At 47.5% G+C, this 23088-nt stretch overlaps 1 protein-coding gene across 2 annotated transcripts in view; it reads left to right on the top strand.

Moving 5' to 3' along the window:
- Positions 1-23088, top strand: part of LOC134931926 (pepsin A-like) — a 254244-nt gene that overhangs the window by 133158 nt on the left and 97998 nt on the right. For both annotated transcript variants that reach the window (XM_063925812.1, XM_063925820.1), the window contains exon 6: positions 905-1015. In XM_063925812.1, the coding sequence (XP_063781882.1) occupies positions 905-1015 (111 nt within the window). The remainder of the gene's footprint in view (positions 1-904; positions 1016-23088) is intronic.

Genomic DNA, 23088 nt, shown 5'->3' with positions numbered 1-23088 from the left:
TCACTACTACATGATGTGACAATTATAAGATCACCACCATCACCTGATATGACAATTATAAGATCAACATCACCTGAGACAATTATAAGATCACCATCACCTGATTTGATTTATAAGATCACCACTGCATGATGAGACAATTATATTGTCACCACCACCTGATGTGACAATTATAAGATCACCACTGCATGATGAGACAATTATATGGTCACCATCACCTGATGTGACAATTACAGTATAAGATCACCATCACCTGATGTGACAATTATATGGTCACCACCACCTGATGTGACAATTATAAGATCCCCACCACCTGATTTGACAATTATAAGATAACCACCACCTGATGTTATAATTGTAAGATCACCACCACATGATGTGACAATTAAAAGATCACTACTACATGAGGTGATAATTTTAAGATCACCACCACCTGATGTGACAATTATAAGATCACCACCACCTGATGTGACAATTATAAGATCACCACCACCTGATGTGACAAGTATAAGATCACCATCACCTGATGTGACAATTATAAGATCACCATCACCTGATGTGACAATTATAAGATCACCACCACCTGATGTGACAATTATAAGATCACCACCACCTGATGTGACAAGTATAAGATCACCATCACCTGATGTGACAATTATAAGATCACCATCACCTGATGTGACAATTATAAGATCACCACCACCTGATGTGACTCGGTAATTGGTTTTGTTATGCAGAACTTTTTTGCAAATGAGGACATTATGTATGGGAAAAGGCATTAGCTGTGTCTTTGATCCGGAATACAGAGGAATTTCTGGGGCTCTCCGCTATAGAGGGGACTCTAAGGTAGATTGGTGGAAGAACATCACCAATTCATTTATTATTTCTTGTTAATTTACTGTAGGGGAAATGGAAGTATGATTACGTTTGGGGGAATCGATGAGTCCCATTATACTGGAAGTCTACAGTGGGTGCCAGTCACAGAACAGAAATTCTGGCAGATCACAATAAGCAGGTTAGTAGATTCACTTTATATTAATATTAACAGTCATTTTGGAACATTTATATCCCACTGCTGTCATTTCATTTGGGAAGTTGTGTTTTAAGGGTTATGAGAGTCCGTATGCTGTGGGCCCCCTCCTACCACATAGCACCCTCTTTACCTGTTTGGTCAGTGTCATCTTTCCGGTGATATATTCAGAGCCATGTTGTGTGCACAGAAGAGAGCAGAGCCAGAGTACGTGCTGGTTGCTGCTCCTCTGTGGACCCATCTTTATAAATGTATCACTGGGACAATGGTGCTGCTGAACAAGTATAGGGAGGGTAGCACCACATGGGGAGCCACAGTGGTATTACAAGAAGGGTAGGTAATACATGGGAAGCCATAGTGGTGTTACAAGAAGGGTAGGTAATACATGGGGAGCCACAGTGGTGTTACAAGAAGGGTAGGTAATACATGGGGAGCCACAGTGGTATTACAAGAAGGGTAGGTAATACATGGGGAGCCATAGTGGTGTTACAAGAAGGGTAGGTAATACATGGGGAGCCACAGTGGTATTACAAGAAGGGTAGGTAATACATGGGAAGCCACAGTGGTATTACAAGAAGGGTAGGTAATACATGGGGAGCCATAGTGGTGTTACAAGAAGGGTAGGTAATACATGGGGAGCCATAGTGGTGTTACAAGAAGGGTAGGTAATACATGGGGAGCCATAGTGGTGTTACAAGAAGGGTAGGTAATACATGGGGAGCCATAGTGGTGTTACAAGAAGGGTAGGTAATACATGGGGAGCCATAGTGGTGTTACAAGAAGGGTAGGTAATACATGGGGAGCCATAGTGGTGTTACAAGAATGGTAGGTAATACATGGGGAGCCACAGTGGTATTACAAGAAGGGTAGGTAATACATGGGGAGCCACAGGGGTGTTACAAGAAGGGTAGGTAATACATGGGGAGCCATAGTGGTGTTACAAGAAGGGTAGGTAATACATGGGGAGCCATAGTGGTGTTACAAGAAGGGTAGGTAATACATGGGGAGCCACAGGGGTGTTACAAGAAGGGTAGGTAATACATGGGGAGCCACAGGGGTGTTACAAGAAGGGTAGGTAATACATGGGGAGCCACAGGGGTGTTACAAGAAGGGTAGGTAATACATGGGGAGCCATAGTGGTGTTACAAGAAGGGTAGGTAATACATGGGGAGCCATAGTGGTGTTACAAGAAGGGTAGGTAATACATGGGGAGCCATAGTGGTCTCACAAGAAGGGTAGGTAATACATGGGGAGCCATAGTGGTGTTACAAGAATGGTAGGTAATACATGGGGAGCCACAGGGGTGTTACAAGAAGGGTAGGTAATACATGGGGAGCCACAGTGGTGTTACAAGAAGGGTAGGTAATACATGGGGAGCCATAGTGGTGTTACAAGAAGGGTAGGTAATACATGGGGAGCCATAGTGGTGTTACAAGAAGGGTAGGTAATACATGGGGAGCCACAGGGGTGTTACAAGAAGGGTAGGTAATACATGGGGAGCCACAGGGGTGTTACAAGAAGGGTAGGTAATGCATGGGGAGCCACAGGGGTGTTACAAGAAGGGTAGGTAATACATGGGGAGCCACAGGGGTGTTACAAGAAGGGTAGGTAATACATGGGGAGCCACAGGGGTGTTACAAGAAGGGTAGGTAATACATGGGGAGCCATAGTGGTGTTACAAGAAGGGTAGGTAATACATGGGGAGCCACAGGGGTGTTACAAGAAGGGTAGGTAATACATGGGGAGCCACAGGGGTGTTACAAGAAGGGTAGGTAATACATGGGGAGCCACAGGGGTGTTACAAGAAGGGTAGGTAATACATGGGGAGCCACAGGGGTGTTACAAGAAGGGTAGGTAATACATGGGGAGCCATAGTGGTGTTACAAGAAGGGTAGGTAATACATGGGGAGCCACAGGGGTGTTACAAGAAGGGTAGGTAATACATGGGGAGCCACAGTGGTATTACAAGAAGGGTAGGTAATACATGGGGAGCCACAGTGGTATTACAAGAAGGGTAGGTAATACATGGGGAGCCATAGTGGTGTTACAAGAAGGGTAGGTAATACATGGGGAGCCATAGTGGTGTTACAAGAAGGGTAGGTAATACATGGGGAGCCATAGTGGTGTTACAAGAAGGGTAGGTAATACATGGGGAGCCATAGTGGTGTTACAAGAAGGGTAGGTAATACATGGGGAGCCATAGTGGTGTTACAAGAAGGGTAGGTAATACATGGGGAGCCATAGTGGTGTTACAAGAATGGTAGGTAATACATGGGGAGCCACAGTGGTATTACAAGAAGGGTAGGTAATACATGGGGAGCCACAGGGGTGTTACAAGAAGGGTAGGTAATACATGGGGAGCCATAGTGGTGTTACAAGAAGGGTAGGTAATACATGGGGAGCCATAGTGGTGTTACAAGAAGGGTAGGTAATACATGGGGAGCCACAGGGGTGTTACAAGAAGGGTAGGTAATACATGGGGAGCCACAGGGGTGTTACAAGAAGGGTAGGTAATACATGGGGAGCCACAGGGGTGTTACAAGAAGGGTAGGTAATACATGGGGAGCCATAGTGGTGTTACAAGAAGGGTAGGTAATACATGGGGAGCCATAGTGGTGTTACAAGAAGGGTAGGTAATACATGGGGAGCCATAGTGGTCTCACAAGAAGGGTAGGTAATACATGGGGAGCCATAGTGGTGTTACAAGAATGGTAGGTAATACATGGGGAGCCACAGGGGTGTTACAAGAAGGGTAGGTAATACATGGGGAGCCACAGTGGTGTTACAAGAAGGGTAGGTAATACATGGGGAGCCATAGTGGTGTTACAAGAAGGGTAGGTAATACATGGGGAGCCATAGTGGTGTTACAAGAAGGGTAGGTAATACATGGGGAGCCACAGGGGTGTTACAAGAAGGGTAGGTAATACATGGGGAGCCACAGGGGTGTTACAAGAAGGGTAGGTAATACATGGGGAGCCATAGTGGTGTTACAAGAAGGGTAGGTAATACATGGGGAGCCATAGTGGTGTTACAAGAAGGGTAGGTAATACATGGGGAGCCATAGTGGTCTCACAAGAAGGGTAGGTAATACATGGGGAGCCATAGTGGTGTTACAAGAATGGTAGGTAATACATGGGGAGCCACAGGGGTGTTACAAGAAGGGTAGGTAATACATGGGGAGCCACAGTGGTGTTACAAGAAGGGTAGGTAATACATGGGGAGCCATAGTGGTGTTACAAGAAGGGTAGGTAATACATGGGGAGCCACAGGGGTGTTACAAGAAGGGTAGGTAATACATGGGGAGCCACAGTGGTGTTACAAGAAGGGTAGGTAATACATGGGGAGCCATAGTGGTGTTACAAGAAGGGTAGGTAATACATGGGGAGCCACAGTGGTGTTACAAGAAGGGTAGGTAATACATGGGGAGCCATAGTGGTGTTACAAGAAGGGTAGGTAATACATGGGGAGCCACAGGGGTGTTACAAGAAGGGTAGGTAATACATGGGGAGCCACAGTGGTGTTACAAGAAGGGTAGGTAATACATGGGGAGCCATAGTGGTGTTACAAGAAGGGTAGGTAATACATGGGGAGCCATAGTGGTGTTACAAGAAGGGTAGGTAATACATGGGGAGCCATAGTGGTGTTACAAGAAGGGTAGGTAATACATGGGGAGCCACAGGGGTGTTACAAGAAGGGTAGGTAATACATGGGGAGCCATAGTGGTGTTACAAGAAGGGTAGGTAATACATGGGGAGCCATAGTGGTGTTACAAGAAGGGTAGGTAACACATGGGGAGCCACAGGGGTGTTACAAGAAGGGTAGGTAATACATGGGGAGCCATAGTGGTGTTACAAGAAGGGTAGGTAATACATGGGGAGCCACAGGGGTGTTACAAGAAGGGTAGGTAATACATGGGGAGCCATAGTGGTGTTACAAGAAGGGTAGGTAATACATGGGGAGCCACAGGGGTGTTACAAGAAGGGTAGGTAATACATGGGGAGCCATAGTGGTGTTACAAGAAGGGTAGGTAATACATGGGGAGCCACAGGGGTGTTACAAGAAGGGTAGGTAATACATGGGGAGCCACAGTGGTATTACAAGAAGGGTAGGTAATACATGGGGAGCCACAGTGGTATTACAAGAAGGGTAGGTAATACATGGGGAGCCACAGGGGTATTACACGGAGGGTAGTAACACATGGGAGCCACAGGGGTGTTACAAGAAGGGTAGGTAATACATGGGGAGCCACAGTGGTGTTACAAGAAGGGTAGGTAATACATGGGGAGCCATAGTGGTGTTACAAGAAGGGTAGGTAATACATGGGGAGCCATAGTGGTGTTACAAGAAGGGTAGGTAATACATGGGGAGCCACAGGGGTGTTACAAGAAGGGTAGGTAATACATGGGGAGCCATAGTGGTGTTACAAGAAGGGTAGGTAATACATGGGGAGCCACAGGGGTGTTACAAGAATGGTAGGTAATACATGGGGAGCCACAGTGGTGTTACAAGAAGGGTAGGTAATACATGGGGAGCCATAGTGGTGTTACAAGAAGGGTAGGTAACACATGGGGAGCCACAGGGGTGTTACAAGAAGGGTAGGTAATACATGGGGAGCCATAGTGGTGTTACAAGAAGGGTAGGTAATACATGGGGAGCCACAGGGGTGTTACAAGAAGGGTAGGTAATACATGGGGAGCCATAGTGGTGTTACAAGAAGGGTAGGTAATACATGGGGAGCCACAGGGGTGTTACAAGAAGGGTAGGTAATACATGGGGAGCCATAGTGGTGTTACAAGAAGGGTAGGTAATACATGGGGAGCCACAGGGGTGTTACAAGAAGGGTAGGTAATACATGGGGAGCCATAGTGGTGTTACAAGAAGGGTAGGTAATACATGGGGAGCCACAGGGGTGTTACAAGAAGGGTAGGTAATACATGGGGAGCCACAGTGGTATTACAAGAAGGGTAGGTAATACATGGGGAGCCACAGTGGTATTACAAGAAGGGTAGGTAATACATGGGGAGCCACAGGGGTATTACACGGAGGGTAGTAACACATGCGAGCCACATGGGTGTTACAAGAAGGGTAGGTAATACATGGGGAGCCACAGTGGTGTTACAAGAAGGGTAGGTAATACATGGGGAGCCACAGGGGTGTTACAAGAAGGGTAGGTAATACATGGGGAGCCATAGTGGTGTTACAAGAAGGGTAGGTAATACATGGGGAGCCACAGGGGTGTTACAAGAAGGGTAGGTAATACATGGGGAGCCATAGTGGTGTTACAAGAAGGGTAGGTAATACATGGGGAGCCACAGGGGTGTTACAAGAAGGGTAGGTAATACATGGGGAGCCATAGTGGTGTTACAAGAAGGGTAGGTAATACATGGGGAGCCACAGGGGTGTTACAAGAAGGGTAGGTAATACATGGGGAGCCACAGGGGTGTTACAAGAAGGGTAGGTAATACATGGGGAGCCATAGTGGTGTTACAAGAAGGGTAGGTAATACATGGGGAGCCATAGTGGTGTTACAAGAAGGGTAGGTAATACATGGGGAGCCACAGGGGTGTTACAAGAAGGGTAGGTAATACATGGGGAGCCACAGTGGTGTTACAAGAAGGGTAGGTAATACATGGGGAGCCATAGTGGTGTTACAAGAAGGGTAGGTAATACATGGGGAGCCACAGGGGTGTTACAAGAAGGGTAGGTAATACATGGGGAGCCACAGTGGTGTTACAAGAAGGGTAGGTAATACATGGGGAGCCATAGTGGTGTTACAAGAAGGGTAGGTAATACATGGGGAGCCACAGTGGTGTTACAAGAAGGGTAGGTAATACATGGGGAGCCATAGTGGTGTTACAAGAAGGGTAGGTAATACATGGGGAGCCACAGGGGTGTTACAAGAAGGGTAGGTAATACATGGGGAGCCACAGTGGTGTTACAAGAAGGGTAGGTAATACATGGGGAGCCATAGTGGTGTTACAAGAAGGGTAGGTAATACATGGGGAGCCATAGTGGTGTTACAAGAAGGGTAGGTAATACATGGGGAGCCATAGTGGTGTTACAAGAAGGGTAGGTAATACATGGGGAGCCACAGGGGTGTTACAAGAAGGGTAGGTAATACATGGGGAGCCACAGTGGTGTTACAAGAAGGGTAGGTAATACATGGGGAGCCACAGGGGTGTTACAAGAAGGGTAGGTAATACATGGGGAGCCATAGTGGTGTTACAAGAAGGGTAGGTAATACATGGGGAGCCACAGGGGTGTTACAAGAAGGGTAGGTAATACATGGGGAGCCACAGTGGTGTTACAAGAAGGGTAGGTAATACATGGGGAGCCATAGTGGTGTTACAAGAAGGGTAGGTAATACATGGGGAGCCACAGTGGTGTTACAAGAAGGGTAGGTAATACATGGGGAGCCATAGTGGTGTTACAAGAAGGGTAGGTAATACATGGGGAGCCACAGGGGTGTTACAAGAAGGGTAGGTAATACATGGGGAGCCACAGTGGTGTTACAAGAAGGGTAGGTAATACATGGGGAGCCATAGTGGTGTTACAAGAAGGGTAGGTAATACATGGGGAGCCATAGTGGTGTTACAAGAAGGGTAGGTAATACATGGGGAGCCACAGGGGTGTTACAAGAAGGGTAGGTAATACATGGGGAGCCACAGTGGTGTTACAAGAAGGGTAGGTAATACATGGGGAGCCACAGGGGTGTTACAAGAAGGGTAGGTAATACATGGGGAGCCATAGTGGTGTTACAAGAAGGGTAGGTAATACATGGGGAGCCACAGGGGTGTTACAAGAAGGGTAGGTAATACATGGGGAGCCACAGTGGTGTTACAAGAAGGGTAGGTAATACATGGGGAGCCATAGTGGTGTTACAAGAAGGGTAGGTAATACATGGGGAGCCACAGTGGTGTTACAAGAAGGGTAGGTAATACATGGGGAGCCATAGTGGTGTTACAAGAAGGGTAGGTAATACATGGGGAGCCACAGGGGTGTTACAAGAAGGGTAGGTAATACATGGGGAGCCACAGTGGTGTTACAAGAAGGGTAGGTAATACATGGGGAGCCATAGTGGTGTTACAAGAAGGGTAGGTAATACATGGGGAGCCATAGTGGTGTTACAAGAAGGGTAGGTAATACATGGGGAGCCATAGTGGTGTTACAAGAAGGGTAGGTAATACATGGGGAGCCACAGGGGTGTTACAAGAAGGGTAGGTAATACATGGGGAGCCACAGTGGTGTTACAAGAAGGGTAGGTAATACATGGGGAGCCATAGTGGTGTTGCAAGAAGGGTAGGTAATACATGGGGAGCCACAGGGGTGTTACAAGAAGGGTAGGTAATACATGGGGAGCCACAGGGGTGTTACAAGAAGGGTAGGTAATACATGGGGAGCCACAGGGGTGTTACAAGAAGGGTAGGTAATACATGGGGAGCCACAGGGGTGTTACAAGAAGGGTAGGTAATACATGGGGAGCCACAGTGGTATTACAAGAAGGGTAGGTAATACATGGGGAGCCACAGGGGTGTTACAAGAATGGTAGGTAATACATGGGGAGCCACAGGGGTGTTACAAGAAGGGTAGGTAACACATGGGAGCCACAGTGGTGTTACAAGAATGGTAGGTAATACATGGGAAGCCATAGTGGTGTTACAAGAATGGTAGGTAATACATGGGGAGCCACAGGGGTGTTACAAGAAGGGTAGGTAACACATGGGAGCCACAGTGGTGTTACAAGAAGGGTAGGTAATACATGGGGAGCCACAGGGGTGTTACAAGAAGGGTAGGTAACACATGGGAGCCACAGTGGTATTACAAGAAGGGTAGGTAATACATGGGGAGCCACAGGGGTGTTACAAGAAGGGTAGGTAATACATGGGGAGCCATAGTGGTGTTACAAGAAGGGTAGGTAATACATGGGGAGCCATAGTGGTGTTACAAGAAGGGTAGGTAATACATGGGGAGCCACAGGGGTGTTACAAGAAGGGTAGGTAATACATGGGGAGCCACAGGGGTGTTACAAGAAGGGTAGGTAATACATGGGGAGCCATAGTGGTGTTACAAGAAGGGTAGGTAATACATGGGGAGCCACAGTGGTATTACAAGGAGGGTAGCAACACATGGGAGCTACAGTGGTATTACAAGGAGGGTAGATAACACATGGGGAGCCACAGTGGTATTACAAGGAGGGTAGCAACACATGGGAGCCATAGGGGTATTACAAGGAGGGTAGATAACACATGGGGAGCCAGAGTGGTATTACACGGAGGGTAGTAACACATGGGAGCCATAGGGGTATTACAAAGAGGGTAGATAACACATGGGGAGCCAGAGTGGTATTACACGGAGGGTAGTAACACATGGGAGCCACAGTGGTATTACAAGAAGGGTAGGTAATACATGGGGAGCCACAGGGGTGTTACAAGAAGGGTAGGTAATACATGGGGAGCCATAGTGGTGTTACAAGAAGGGTAGGTAATACATGGGGAGCCACAGGGGTGTTACAAGAAGGGTAGGTAATACATGGGAAGCCATAGTGGTGTTACAAGAAGGGTAGGTAATACATGGGGAGCCATAGTGGTGTTACAAGAAGGGTAGGTAATACATGGGGAGCCACAGGGGTGTTACAAGAAGGGTAGGTAATACATGGGAAGCCATAGTGGTGTTACAAGAAGGGTAGGTAATACATGGGGAGCCACAGTGGTATTACAAGGAGGGTAGCAACACATGGGAGCTACAGTGGTATTACAAGGAGGGTAGATAACACATGGGGAGCCACAGTGGTATTACAAGGAGGGTAGCAACACATGGGAGCCATAGGGGTATTACAAGGAGGGTAGATAACACATGGGGAGCCAGAGTGGTATTACACGGAGGGTAGTAACACATGGGAGCCACAGTGGTATTACAAGAAGGGTAGGTAATACATGGGGAGCCACAGGGGTGTTACAAGAAGGGTAGGTAATACATGGGGAGCCATAGTGGTGTTACAAGAAGGGTAGGTAATACATGGGGAGCCACAGGGGTGTTACAAGAAGGGTAGGTAATACATGGGAAGCCATAGTGGTGTTACAAGAAGGGTAGGTAATACATGGGGAGCCACAGTGGTATTACAAGGAGGGTAGCAACACATGGGAGCCACAGTGGTATTACAAGGAGGGTAGATAACACATGGGGAGCCACAGTGGTATTACAAGGAGGGTAGCAACACATGGGAGCCATAGGGGTATTACAAGGAGGGTAGATAACACATGGGGAGCCAGAGTGGTATTACACGGAGGGTAGCAACACATGGGAGCCACAGTGGTATTACAAGGAGGGTAGCAACACATGGGAGCCACAGTGGTATTACACGGAGGGTAGCAACACATGGGAGCCACAGTGGTATTACACAGAGGGTAGCAACACATGGGGGCCACAGTGGTATTACACGGAGGGTAGCAACACATGGGAGCCACAGTGGTATTACACGGAGGGTAGCAACACATGGGGGCCACAGTGGTATTATAAGAAGGATAAGACCACATGGGGTGCCACAGTGGTATTACAAGAAGGGTAGGTAACACATGGGAAGTCACAGTGGTATTACAAGGAGGATAGGACCACATTGGGAGCTTTAGTGGTGCTACAAGGAGGATAGGACCACATGGGAAGCCACAGTGGTGTTACAAGGAGGGTAGCAACACATGGGGAACCACAGTGGTGTTACAAGGAGGATAGCAACACATGGGGGCCACAGTGGTGTTACAAGGAAGATAGGACCACATGGGGAGCCACAGTGGTGTTGCAAGGAGGGTAGTAACCCATGGATGCCACAGTGGTATTACAAGGAGGGTAGCAACACATGGGGAGCCACAGTGGTGTTACAAGGAGTGTAGCAACACATGGGGAGCCACAGTGGTGTTACAAGGAGAGTAGGAACACATGGGAGCCACAGTGGTATTACAAGGAGGATTGGACCATATGGAGAGCTGCAGTGGTGCTGTAGAGAGGGTAGCACCTCATGGGGAGCCACAGTGGTATTACAAGGAGGGTAGCAACACATGGGGAGCCATAGTGGTGATACAAGGAGGATAGGACCACATGGGGAGCCACAATGGTGTTACAAGAAGGATAGGACCACATGGGGAGCCATAGTCGTGTTACAAGGAGGGTATTAACACATGCAGAGCCATAGTAATATTACAAGGAGGGTAGGTAACACATGGGGAGCCATAGTAGTGTTACAAGGAGTGTAGCATCACATTTGGAGCTATAATGGTGTTACAAGTAGGACAGGACCACATGGGGAGCCTTAGTGGTATTACACGGAGGGTAGCAACACATGGGAGCCACAGTGGTATTACACGGAGGGTAGCAACACATGGGAGCCACAGTGGTATTACACGGAGGGTAGCAACACATGGGGGCCACAGTGGTATTACAAGGAGGGTAGATAACACATGGGGAGCCAGAGTGGTATTACACGGAGGGTAGCAACACATGGGAGCCACAGTGGTATTACAAGGAGGGTGGATAACACATGGGGAGCCACAGTGGTATTACACGGAGGGTAGCAACACATGGGAGCCACAGTGGTATTACAAGGAGGGTAGCAACACATGGGAGCCACAGTGGTATTACACGGAGGGTAGCAACACATGGGAGCCACAGTGGTATTACACAGAGGGTAGCAACACATGGGGGCCACAGTGGTATTACACGGAGGGTAGCAACACATGGGAGCCACAGTGGTATTACACGGAGGGTAGCAACACATGGGGGCCACCATGGTATTATAAGAAGGATAAGACCACATGGGGTGCCACAGTGGTATTACAAGAAGGGTAGGTAACACATGGGAAGTCACAGTGGTATTACAAGGAGGATAGGACCACATTGGGAGCTATAGTGGTGTTACAAGGAGGATAGGACCACATGGGAAGCCACAGTGGTGTTACAAGGAGGGTAGCAACACATGGGGAACCACAGTGGTGTTACAAGGAGGATAGCAACACATGGGGGCCACAGTGGTGTTACAAGGAAGATAGGACCACATGGGGAGCCACAGTGGTGTTGCAAGGAGGGTAGTAACCCATGGATGCCACAGTGGTATTACAAGGAGGGTAGCAACACATGGGGAGCCACAGTGGTGTTACAAGGAGTGTAGCAACACATGGGAAGCCACAGTGGTGTTACAAGGAGAGTAGGAACACATGGGAGCCACAGTGGTATTACAAGGAGGATTGGACCATATGGAGAACTGCAGTGGTGCTGTAGAGAGGGTAGCACCTCATGGGGAGCCACAGTGGTATTACAAGGAGGGTAGCAACACATGGGGAGCCATAGTGGTGATACAAGGAGGATAGGACCACATGGGGAGCCACAATGGTGTTACAAGGAGGATAGGACCACATGGGGAGCCATAGTCGTGTTACAAGGAGGGTATCAACACATGCAGAGCCATAGTAATATTACAAGGAGGGTAGGTAACACATGGGGAGCCATAGTAGTGTTACAAGGAGTGTAGCATCACATTTGGAGCTATAATGGTGTTACAAGTAGGACAGGACCACATGGGGAGCCTTCGTGGTATTACACGGAGGGTAGCAACACATGGGAGCCACAGTGGTATTACACGGAGGGTAGCAACACATGGGAGCCACAGTGGTATTACATGGAGGGTAGCAACACATGGGGGCCAAAGTGGTATTACAAGGAGGATAAGACCACATGGGAAACCACAGTGGTGTTACAAGGAGGGTAACAACACATGAGAGCCACAGTGGTGTTACAAGGAGGGTAAAAACACATGGGGAGCCACAGTGGTATTACAAGGAGGGTAGCAACACATGGGGAGCCACAGTGGTATTACAAGGAGGGTAGCAACACATGGGGAGCCACAGTGGTGTTACAAGGAGGATAGGACCACATGGGGAGCCACAGTGGTGTTACAAGAAGGGTAGCAACACATGGGGAGCCACAGTGGTATTACAAGGAGAGTAGCAACACATGGGTGCCACAGTGGTGTTACAAGGAGGATAACACATGGGAGCCACAGTGGTATTACACGGAGGATAACAACACATGGGGGCCACAGTGGTGTTACAAGGAGGATAACAACACATGGGGGCCACAGTGGTGTTACAAGGAAGATAGGAACACATAGGGAGCCACAGTGGTGTTACAAGGAGGGTAGCACACATGGGGAGCCACAGTGGTGTTACAAGGAGGATAGGACCACATGGGGAGCCACAGTGGTGTTACAAGGAGGGTAGCAACACATGGGGAACCACAGAGGTATTACAAGGAGAGTAGGAACACATGGGGAGCCACAGTGGTATTACAAGGAGGGTAGCAACACATGGGAGCCATAGGGGTATTACAAGGAGAGTAGCAACACATGGGGGCCACAGTGGTATTACAAGGAGGGTAGCAACACATGGGAGCTACAGTGGTGTTACAAAGAAAGTAGCAACACATGGGGAGCCACAGTGGTGTTACAAGGAGAGTAGCAACACATAGGGAGCCGCAGTGGTGTTACAAGGAGAGTAGCAACACATGGGAGCAACAGTGGTATTACAAGGAGTGTAGCAACACATGGGAGCCACAGTGGTGTTATAAGGAGAGTAGCAACACATGGGGAGCCATAGGGGTATTACAAGGAGGGTAGCAACACGTGGGAAGCCACAGTGGTATTACAAGGAGGGTAGCAACACATGGGGAGCCACAGTGGTATTACAAGGAGGGTAGCAACACATGGGAGCCATAGGGGTATTACAAGGAGAGTAGCCACACATGGGAAGCCACGGTGGTATTACAAGGAGAGTAGCAACACATGGCGAGCCACAGTGGTATTACAAGGAGGGTAGCAACACATGGGAGCTACAGTGGTGTTACAAAGAAAGTAGCAACACATGGGGAGCCACAGTGGTATTACAAGGAGAGTAGCAACACATGGGGAGCCACAGTGGTGTTACAAGGAGAGTAGCAACACATGGGAGCCACAGTGGTATTACAAGGAGTGTAGCAACACATGGGAGCCACAGTGGTGTTACAAGGAGAGTAGCAACACATGGGGAGCCATAGGGGTATTACAAGGAGGGTAGCAACACATGGGAGCCACAGTGGTGTTACAAGGAGAGTAGCAACACATGGGGAGCCATAGGGGTATTACAAGGAGGGTAGCAACACATGGGTAGCCACATTGGTATTACAAGGAGGGTAACAACACATGGGAGCCACAGTGGTATTACAAGGAGTGTAGCAACACATGGGGAGCCACAGTGGTGTTACAAGGAGAGTAGCAACACATGGGAGCCACAGTGGTGTTACAAGGAGAGTAGCAACACATGGGAGCCACAGTGGTATTACAAGGAGTGTAGCAACACATGGGAGCCACAGTGGTGTTACAAGGAGAGTAGCAACACATGGGGAGCCATAGGGGTATTACAAGGAGGGTAGCAACACATGGGTAGCCACATTGGTATTACAAGGAGGGTAACAACACATGGGAGCCACAGTGGTATTACAAGGAGTGTAGCAACACATGGGGAGCCACAGTGGTGTTACAAGGAGAGTAGCAACACATGGGAGCCACAGTGGTTTTACAAGGAGAGTAGCAACACATGGGAGCCACAGTGGTGTTACAAGGAGAGTAGCAACACATGGGGAGCCATAGGGGTATTACAAGGAGGGTAGCAACACATGGGTAGCCACATTGGTATTACAAGGAGGGTAACAACACATGGGAGCCACAGTGGTATTACAAGGAGTGTAGCAACACATGGGAGCCACAGCGGTGTTACAAGGAGAGTAGCAACACATGGGGAGCCATAGGGGTATTACAAGGAGGGTAGCAACACATGGGTAGCCACATTGGTATTACAAGGAGGGTAACAACACATGGGAGCCACAGTGGTATTACAAGGAGGGTAGCAACACATGGGGAGCCATAGGGGTATTACAAGGAGAGTAGCAACACATGGGAGCCATAGGGGTATTACAAGGAGGGTAGCAACACATGGGAGCCACAGTGGTATTACAAGGAGGGTAGCAACACATGGGTAGCCACATTGGTATTACAAGGAGGGTAACAACACATGGGAGCCACTGTGGTATTACAAGGAGGGTAGCAACACATGGGAGCCATAGGGGTATTACAAGGAGAGTAGCAACACATGGGAGCCATAGGGGTATTACAAGGAGGGTAGCAACACATGGGAGCCACAGTGGTATTACAAGGAGGGTAGCAACACATGGGAGCTACAGTGGTGTTACAAAGAAAGTAGCAACACATGTGGAGCCACAGTGGTATTACAAGGAGGGTAACAACACATGGGGAGCCACAGTGGTATGACAAGGAGGGTAGCAACATATGGGGAGCCACTGTGGTATTACAAGGAGGGTAGCAACACATGGGAGCCATAGGGGTATTACAAGGAGAGTAGCAACACATGGGAGCCATAGGGGTATTACAAGGAGGGTAGCAACACATGGGAGCCATAGGGGTATTACAAGGAGGGTAGCAACACATGGGGAGCCATAGGGGTATTACAAGGAGAGTAGCAACACATGGGGAGCCACAGTGGTATTACAAGGAGAGTAGCAACACATGGGAGCCACAGTGGTATTACAAGGAGAGTAGCAACACATGGGAGCCACAGTGGTACTATCATAGATTCAGTAGTTTCTACTGGTCATGTGTTCTTTTAAATCAGGGGTGGGGAACCTCCAGCCCGCGGGCCGTATACGGCCCGCGAAGCCGTTTGGTCCGGCCCACCAGGTTGTGTCAGTGAGACACACTGCCGCTCAGTCGGGCGGCAGCGTGTCTCAGCTGTCAGAGCAGGGTGACGGAGGAGAGCGCGGCTGTAGAATGGGACCAGCGGCGTGTAGTACTTCAAACCAGCCGCCGGTCCGTGAGCCAATCAGAGCTCGTGGACCGGCAGCCAATCAGGAGCCGCGGCTGCCGGTCCGCGAGCTCTGATTGGCTCTCGAACCGGCGGCTGATTTGAAGTACTACACGCCGCCGCTTTCACCCGACAGCCGCGTTCTCCTCCGTCGCGTCCACGGTAAGCAGCACGGAGGGGAGAGGGGAGGGGGGAGGGCATTTGTATACCTGGCACTGTGAGGGGCATTTGTTTACCTGGCACTGTGGGGGAATCTGTATACCTGGCACTGTGGGGGCTGTATATCTGGCACTGTGGGGGCATCTGTATACCTGGCACTGGGAGGGGCATTTGTATACCTGGCACTGTGGGGGCATTTGTATACCTGGCACTGTGGGGGCATCTGTATACCAGGCACTGTGGGGGCATCTGTATACCTGTCACTGTGAGGGGCATTTGTATACCTGGCACTGTGGGGGCATCTGTATACCTGGAACTGTGGGGGCATCTGTATACCTGGCACTGTGGGGGCATTTGTATACCTGGCACTGTGGGGGCATCTGCACACCTGGCACTGTGAGGGCATTTGTATACCTGGCACTGTGGGGGCATCTGCATACCTGGCACTGTGAGGGCATTTGTATACCTGGCACTGTGGGGGAATCTGTATACCTGGCACTGTGAGGGGCATTTGTATACCTGGCACTGTGGGGGAATCTGTATACCTGGCACTGTGGGGGCATCTCTATACCTGGCACTGTGGGGGCTGTATATCTGGCACTGTGGGGGCATCTGTATACCTGGCACTGTGGGGGCATCTGTATACCTGGCACTGTGAGGGGCATTTGTATACCTGGCACTGTGGGGGCATCTGCATACCTGGCACTGTGAGGGCATTTGTATACCTGGCACTGTGGGGGCATCTGCATACCTGGCACTGTGAGGGCATCTGCATACCTGGCACTGTGGGGGCATCTGCATACCTGGCACTGTGAGGGCATCTGTATACCTGGCACTGTGGGGGCATCTGTATAACTGGCACTGGGGGGCATTTGTATACCTGTCACTGTGAGGAGCATTTGTATACCTGGCACTGTGGGGGCATCTGTATACCTGGCACTGTGAGGGGCATCTGTATACCTGGCACTGTGAGGGGCATTTGTATACCTGGCACTGTGAGGGGCATTTGTATACCTGGCACTGTGGGGGCATCTGTATACCTGGCACTGTGGGGGCATCTGTATACCTGGCACTGTGGGGACATCTGTATACCTGGCACTGTGGGGGCATTTGTATACCTGGCACTTTGGGGGCAATTGTGGATCTGGCACCGCACTATTGGGGGCATATGTGTATCACGTCCCATTTTAACTGGCCACACCCATTTTTTGGGCGCGTGTGCGCCTCCGGCGCGCACACACAGTAACTCTAAGGGGCAGACCTACTGGGGGGCAGGGTAATTTTTGAAGTTGAACATTTTTGAATGGCCCCCGAAGAATTTTATAAATATCCAAATGGCCCTCGGTAGAAAAAAGGTTCCCCACCCCTGTTTTAAATAATGTGATCTTCTCTTCAACTAAAGTAATCCTAAGAGTATTCACATAAACAATGAGGTCACACTGCTTATACATGTCTGCCACAACGGAAACTTATAGGACCTGACTACACTGAATATATATATATATATATATATATATATATATATATGTAGCAAAAAATGATACAGCGCCACTTGTGGGGTAAGGTCTCAGTAATATAGGTAAAAAGTTTGTTAAAATGCTAAAAACACACAAAACCTTATTAGAGGTGTCTGCCAACCCTTAAGATTGCAATACTGGTACAGTACTGTAGAAAGCAGTGTAGGGTGGGGGGATAAGGTACCGGCGACTAGTGTTGTTTAAAAATGCAAATGCTAAAACTTAGAATTTATGAGCCAAAAAATATATAAAATTGAACAAACAGTTTTTTAATTACACATAAAAAATGTAAAAGTTTTCAAAATATTGATAAAAACATAAAGGTCTTATATAAAAGGTAAGGAGTTCTGACTTAACTTAAAATAGGCAAGGGGGTCAATGCAGGGAAACCAACGCGTTTCGTCACACCAGACTTCTTCAAACTGTTTGTTCAATTTTATATATTTTTTGGCTCATAAATTATAATTTTTAGCATTTGCATTTTTAAACAACACTAGTCGCCAGTACCCTTATCTCCCCACTCTACATATATATATATATATATATATATCCAATACACACAGCCCGCCACTCCTCTTAGCATAGAAGAAAGTTGCCCTGGTGCCTTCAGTGTAGAATCGGAAATAGAGGAAAAAACCAGCGGCACATGAAAAACCATCAACATTTCGGGGAATTAAACCCCTTTGTCAAAGGGATTTAATTCCCCGAAACGTTTATGGTTTTTCATTGATGTCTCAAATATAATCTACCTTCACACAAGACCCTGAGTGCCGCTAGTTTTTTCCTCTATATATATATATATATATATAGATGAACGATAATGGTGGCACTCAGCGATAAGTAAATCAGACGACAACCAACCTGGTTAACAGTCAACGTTTCGGGGACTGCTCCCCTTTATCAAGACACAACCAGCACCTCTGAGAATAACATATATAAATACTTACAATACACTTACCAAAAACCAATCACGCCATTGTCAGCGCCCCCCGGACGCCCAACGATGACGTCATGCGCGCGTCTGCGGGCACGTGGTCTCCGTCAGACGTGCGTGGTGCGCGGTCACGTAGTGTGGTATACATCGGTTGCCTAGCAACCCCCGCCTGGCGCCGTGATGTGTTCTCACTTCGGCACTGTCAGACTAGCGTCAGAGGCGTCTGACGTGGGATGATCACGTGCGGGAGGAGATTCCGGGTTACCCTCGGCAATAGGTTGCCTAGCGACCCCCTAACACTGCGGACATGGCAAACAATAATAAACATAAGTGAAAGAAAAAACCCAAAGCAAACAAAACATAAAGTGAGTGATACACTGAAATGAATACAATTAATGCTAGAACTAAAAAAACTGATACGAAGAATATATGAACCACAAGGCTGCAGGTAAATCCAGATATAGAGCTAACTGCTAAATCATGTCATCTGATTATATGGAAAAACATATTTAAAGATTAAATACATAACTGAATAGAAGATGCAATCCTAACTATATTAGATAAAATCCACCAAATTAGGGAACAAAGGTATACTAAATAAATCCAGATACTGTTAATGACCTCAATGTCGCCCACAAAGCCTAGAAACAAATGGCAAAATTTATAAAAAACAATTGAAGCTAAGGGCTTCATTCAGTCCATCCGGCTGGACTGTTTGAAGTTTGTGGATCCACCATGTTTCTTTCTGGAGAAGAATTTTTCCTCTATCTCCTCCTCTCCTGTTTGCAGGCACATGGTCAATCATCCTATAACGAATGGTGGCTAATGAATGACCAAAGTTCTTAAAATGTCTGGCCACTGGTAAGTCGCTGCCCTTATCTTCCCATGCTGCACGAATGCTGGATCTGTGTAGGGCTATTCGCTCTTTGAACTGCCGAATACTTTTGCCTACGTATAATAGGCCACATGGGCATTTGATGTAGTAGACAATAAACTTGCTAGTGCAGGTCAGTGCGTATCTGATCTTGAATGTTTTGCCCGATCTGGGATGTTTAAATTCGTCACCTGTCTCTAGGCAACTGCATGTAGTGCATCCTGTGCATTTGTAATTTCCAGGCTTACGAGTAAGGAAATGGGATGGTTTTGTTGGACCCATTTCCGATATATCATTATGGACTACGATGTCCTTGATATTTCGGCCCCTTCTGTATGCGGCCATTAATGAACAGTCCTTTAGGACTCGTAAGTCCTTATCTCTGGAAATGATCGGCCAGATGTTTTTGGCTTTTTTCACCAGATGTTGACTAGCGGTAGTAAAGTCTTGCGTCCAAATCATCCTTTCTTTAGAGGGTTTTGTCTCTTTATACGTCAATGCAGTCTGCCTAGACGTTGACAATGCTTTCGCCCTAGCTTTCTGTAGGGATTCAGCAGAATATCCGCGTGCTTGAAATTTCAAGGACATCTTATGGATCTGCAGACGAGCATCCTCTTCACTGCTGCAGATCCGTATAATTCTGAGGAACTGTGAATACGGTAAACTCCATTTTAGTGATTCCGGATGATGGCTATTTGCTCTGAGAATCGTATTGCGATCCGTCGGTTTATAATACATGCTGGTATTGATGTTGTTGACTTGATCCACAGAAATGGCCACATCGAGGTAATGGATACTTTCAAAGCTACATTCATACGTGAATTTTATGGCTGGATCTTTTGAATTCACTTCTTCCATCATATCGATGAATTCCTGTTGGGTGCCAGACCAAATCAGTATGATGTCGTCGATATAACGACGGAACAGTGTGATCTTGCTGATAGTATCACTGGTATTGAAAAACAGGTCTTTTTCTAGCTCACTCATGAAAACGTTAGCGAAACTGGGTGCCACGCAGGATCCCATGGCACATCCGGTTCGCTGACGATAAAGCTTTTTATCAAAGAGGAAATAATTTCTCTTGAGGGTAAGACCCAACAGGGTCAAAAAAAGTTTGACATCTGGGCCCTTGTATTCCGAATGATTCGTGAGGAAGGTTTCCATAATCTCTAGGCCTCGATGGTGTGGGATGCTGGTGTATAAGTTGACAACATCAATGGTGCAAAGCAGATGTTTCGATGGTAGAGGAGATAGAGCTTGTAGTGTCAGAATCAGGGAAGTGGTATCTTTCAAACATAATGGTAGTCCTTGAATCAGCGGTTGAAGGTAATGATCTAAATATTGGGCTAGATTATAATATAAGGAATCCCTCGCTGCTATGATGGGACGACCAGGAGGATTTTCAGCATCCTTGTGGAGTTTGGGTATGGTATAAAATACCGGAACAGCAGGCCATTCTGTACTGAGAGCTTCTTTGATGTACATCGTAATGTGTTTATCTAACACAGCTTGTTGTAGTATATTGTCCAATTCTGCCTTATAGGGCTTGGTGGGATCCTCCTGTAGTAATTCGTATATCTCAGGATTTTCCAATTGTCGATATGCTTCTGTTTTGTATGCGCTGAGGTCTTGGATTACCACTCCGCCACCCTTATCCGCTGGTCTTATGGTGATGTCAGTGTAACTTCCAAGATTTTTTAAGGCTATGCGTTCCTTGGTGGAGAGGTTGTGTGTACCTTTCAAAGCGTTAGGAGTGCATTCATTAATATAAGATTCCATACAGTTGGTGAATGTCTTGATGCTTTTATTTTGTGAGACTGGAACAAAAGTTGATTTCTTGGTCACTGGAACTGTGTCCATGATGTCCTGCTTGTCTTTAAAATGTTCCTTCAGTTTAATGCGTCGATTTAATTTAAATAGGTCAATCTTGTTAGTGAAGACGTCTGGTTTATTCGTGGGTACAAACGACAAACCCCTATTGAGGACAGATATTTCGTCTGCAGTAAGTGTACGGGAAGAAAGATTGAAAACTACGTTTTCTTTGGTGCCGGCTTTAATGACTTCCCTTTTGTTTTGGCCCCCGCGGCGGGTTTGGGCTCTTTTGTAACCTCGTTTTTTGACCGAGTATTCACACCCGTAGCTCGAGTTTTCTGTGTGGAAGTGGAAGCACCCTCGGTATCGCTTGAGGATAATGCCGTGCTTGTTTGATCTGACTCCAATTGGGAACGCTTAGACTTTCTCTGAAATCTGGGGTTTCTCTGGTTGCCAAGACCTTTATTGTGCACCCAGTTATAAACTTGGTTTAAGTCGTAATCTCTATTGACTGTCACCCTCTTAGATTTCTTGAAATTGATCAAATCTGCTTGATATTTTTCAATCTGGGCTGTTAATTTCTCCAACCAATCAGGTGGTGATTCGGTTTGTATTTTGACCAAATGCAGATTTTCAAAAGCAACTATTTTTTCTTTGGTGATATCCAGTTCCCTCCTGGACTCAGCAATCACCAATAAAATAAGATCAAATGAGCACCTATTTAGAACTGCAGCCCACTTTCTGCAAAAATCAGGATTATGTCGACCTATTGTCGGCATATTCCTGATCCTAAAACCTCTTGGGATGCGTTTGTCCCTGAAGTAATCCGATAGGGTTACCCCATGAAGCAGAAAATCAACCTCACGTTTTTTCAATTTGGTGAGTTGTGATATAAGATGTTCCACTGATTCATCACTTATAGCAGCTATCAGGTTAGGTGCAAACAATATGGATTCTGCTTCAGTATCAGTATGTGTGAGGGTTTCCCCTTCGGGTAGAATTGGAGTAAAAAATCCAGGTGTTTCAGTGTGTTCAGACATGACAGATCCCCACCACTCCTATGTACAGTGCAGGTTCCTCCTCTTATGTGTCACATCCAATGGGAAGGAATAAACAAACAGCAGGTGCCCTGACTAGTAGCACAAAGGTGTTACTGTATAAGACAAACAAAAAATGTCCGGCACTCACGCTTATCGGTGTGAAAGTCTGGTGCACAACCTCTCCGTGGAGCATATGGATGAACGATAATGGTGGCACTCAGCGATAAGTAAATCAGACGACAACCAACCTGGTTAACAGTCAACGTTTCGGGGACTGCTCCCCTTTATCAAGACACAACCAGCACCTCTGAGAATAACATATATAAATACTTACAATACACTTACCAAAAACCAATCACGCCATTGTCAGCGCCCCCCGGACGCCCAACGATGACGTCATGCGCGCGTCTGCGGGCACGTGGTCTCCGTCAGACGTGCGTGGTGCGCGGTCACGTAGTGTGGTATACATCGGTTGCCTAGCAACCCCCGCCTGGCGCCGTGATGTGTTCTCACTTCGGCACTGTCAGACCAGCGTCAGAGGCGTCTGACGTGGGATGATCACGTGCGGGAGGAGATTCCGGGTTACCCTCGGCAATAGGTTGCCAGTACCCTTATCTCCCCACTCTACATATATATATATATATATATATATATATCCAATACACACAGCCCGCCACTCCTCTTAGCATAGAAGAAAGTTGCCCTGGTGCCTTCAGTGTAGAATCGGAAATAGAGGAAAAAACCAGCGGCACATGAAAAACCATCAACATTTCGGGGAATTAAACCCCTTTGTCAAAGGGATTTAATTCCCCGAAACGTTTATGGTTT

The sequence above is a fragment of the Pseudophryne corroboree genome, chromosome 1 (genome assembly GCF_028390025.1).
Source record: "Pseudophryne corroboree isolate aPseCor3 chromosome 1, aPseCor3.hap2, whole genome shotgun sequence".
NCBI lineage: Eukaryota > Metazoa > Chordata > Amphibia > Anura > Myobatrachidae > Pseudophryne > Pseudophryne corroboree.
This window is presented reverse-complemented; position numbering and strand designations above follow the sequence as displayed.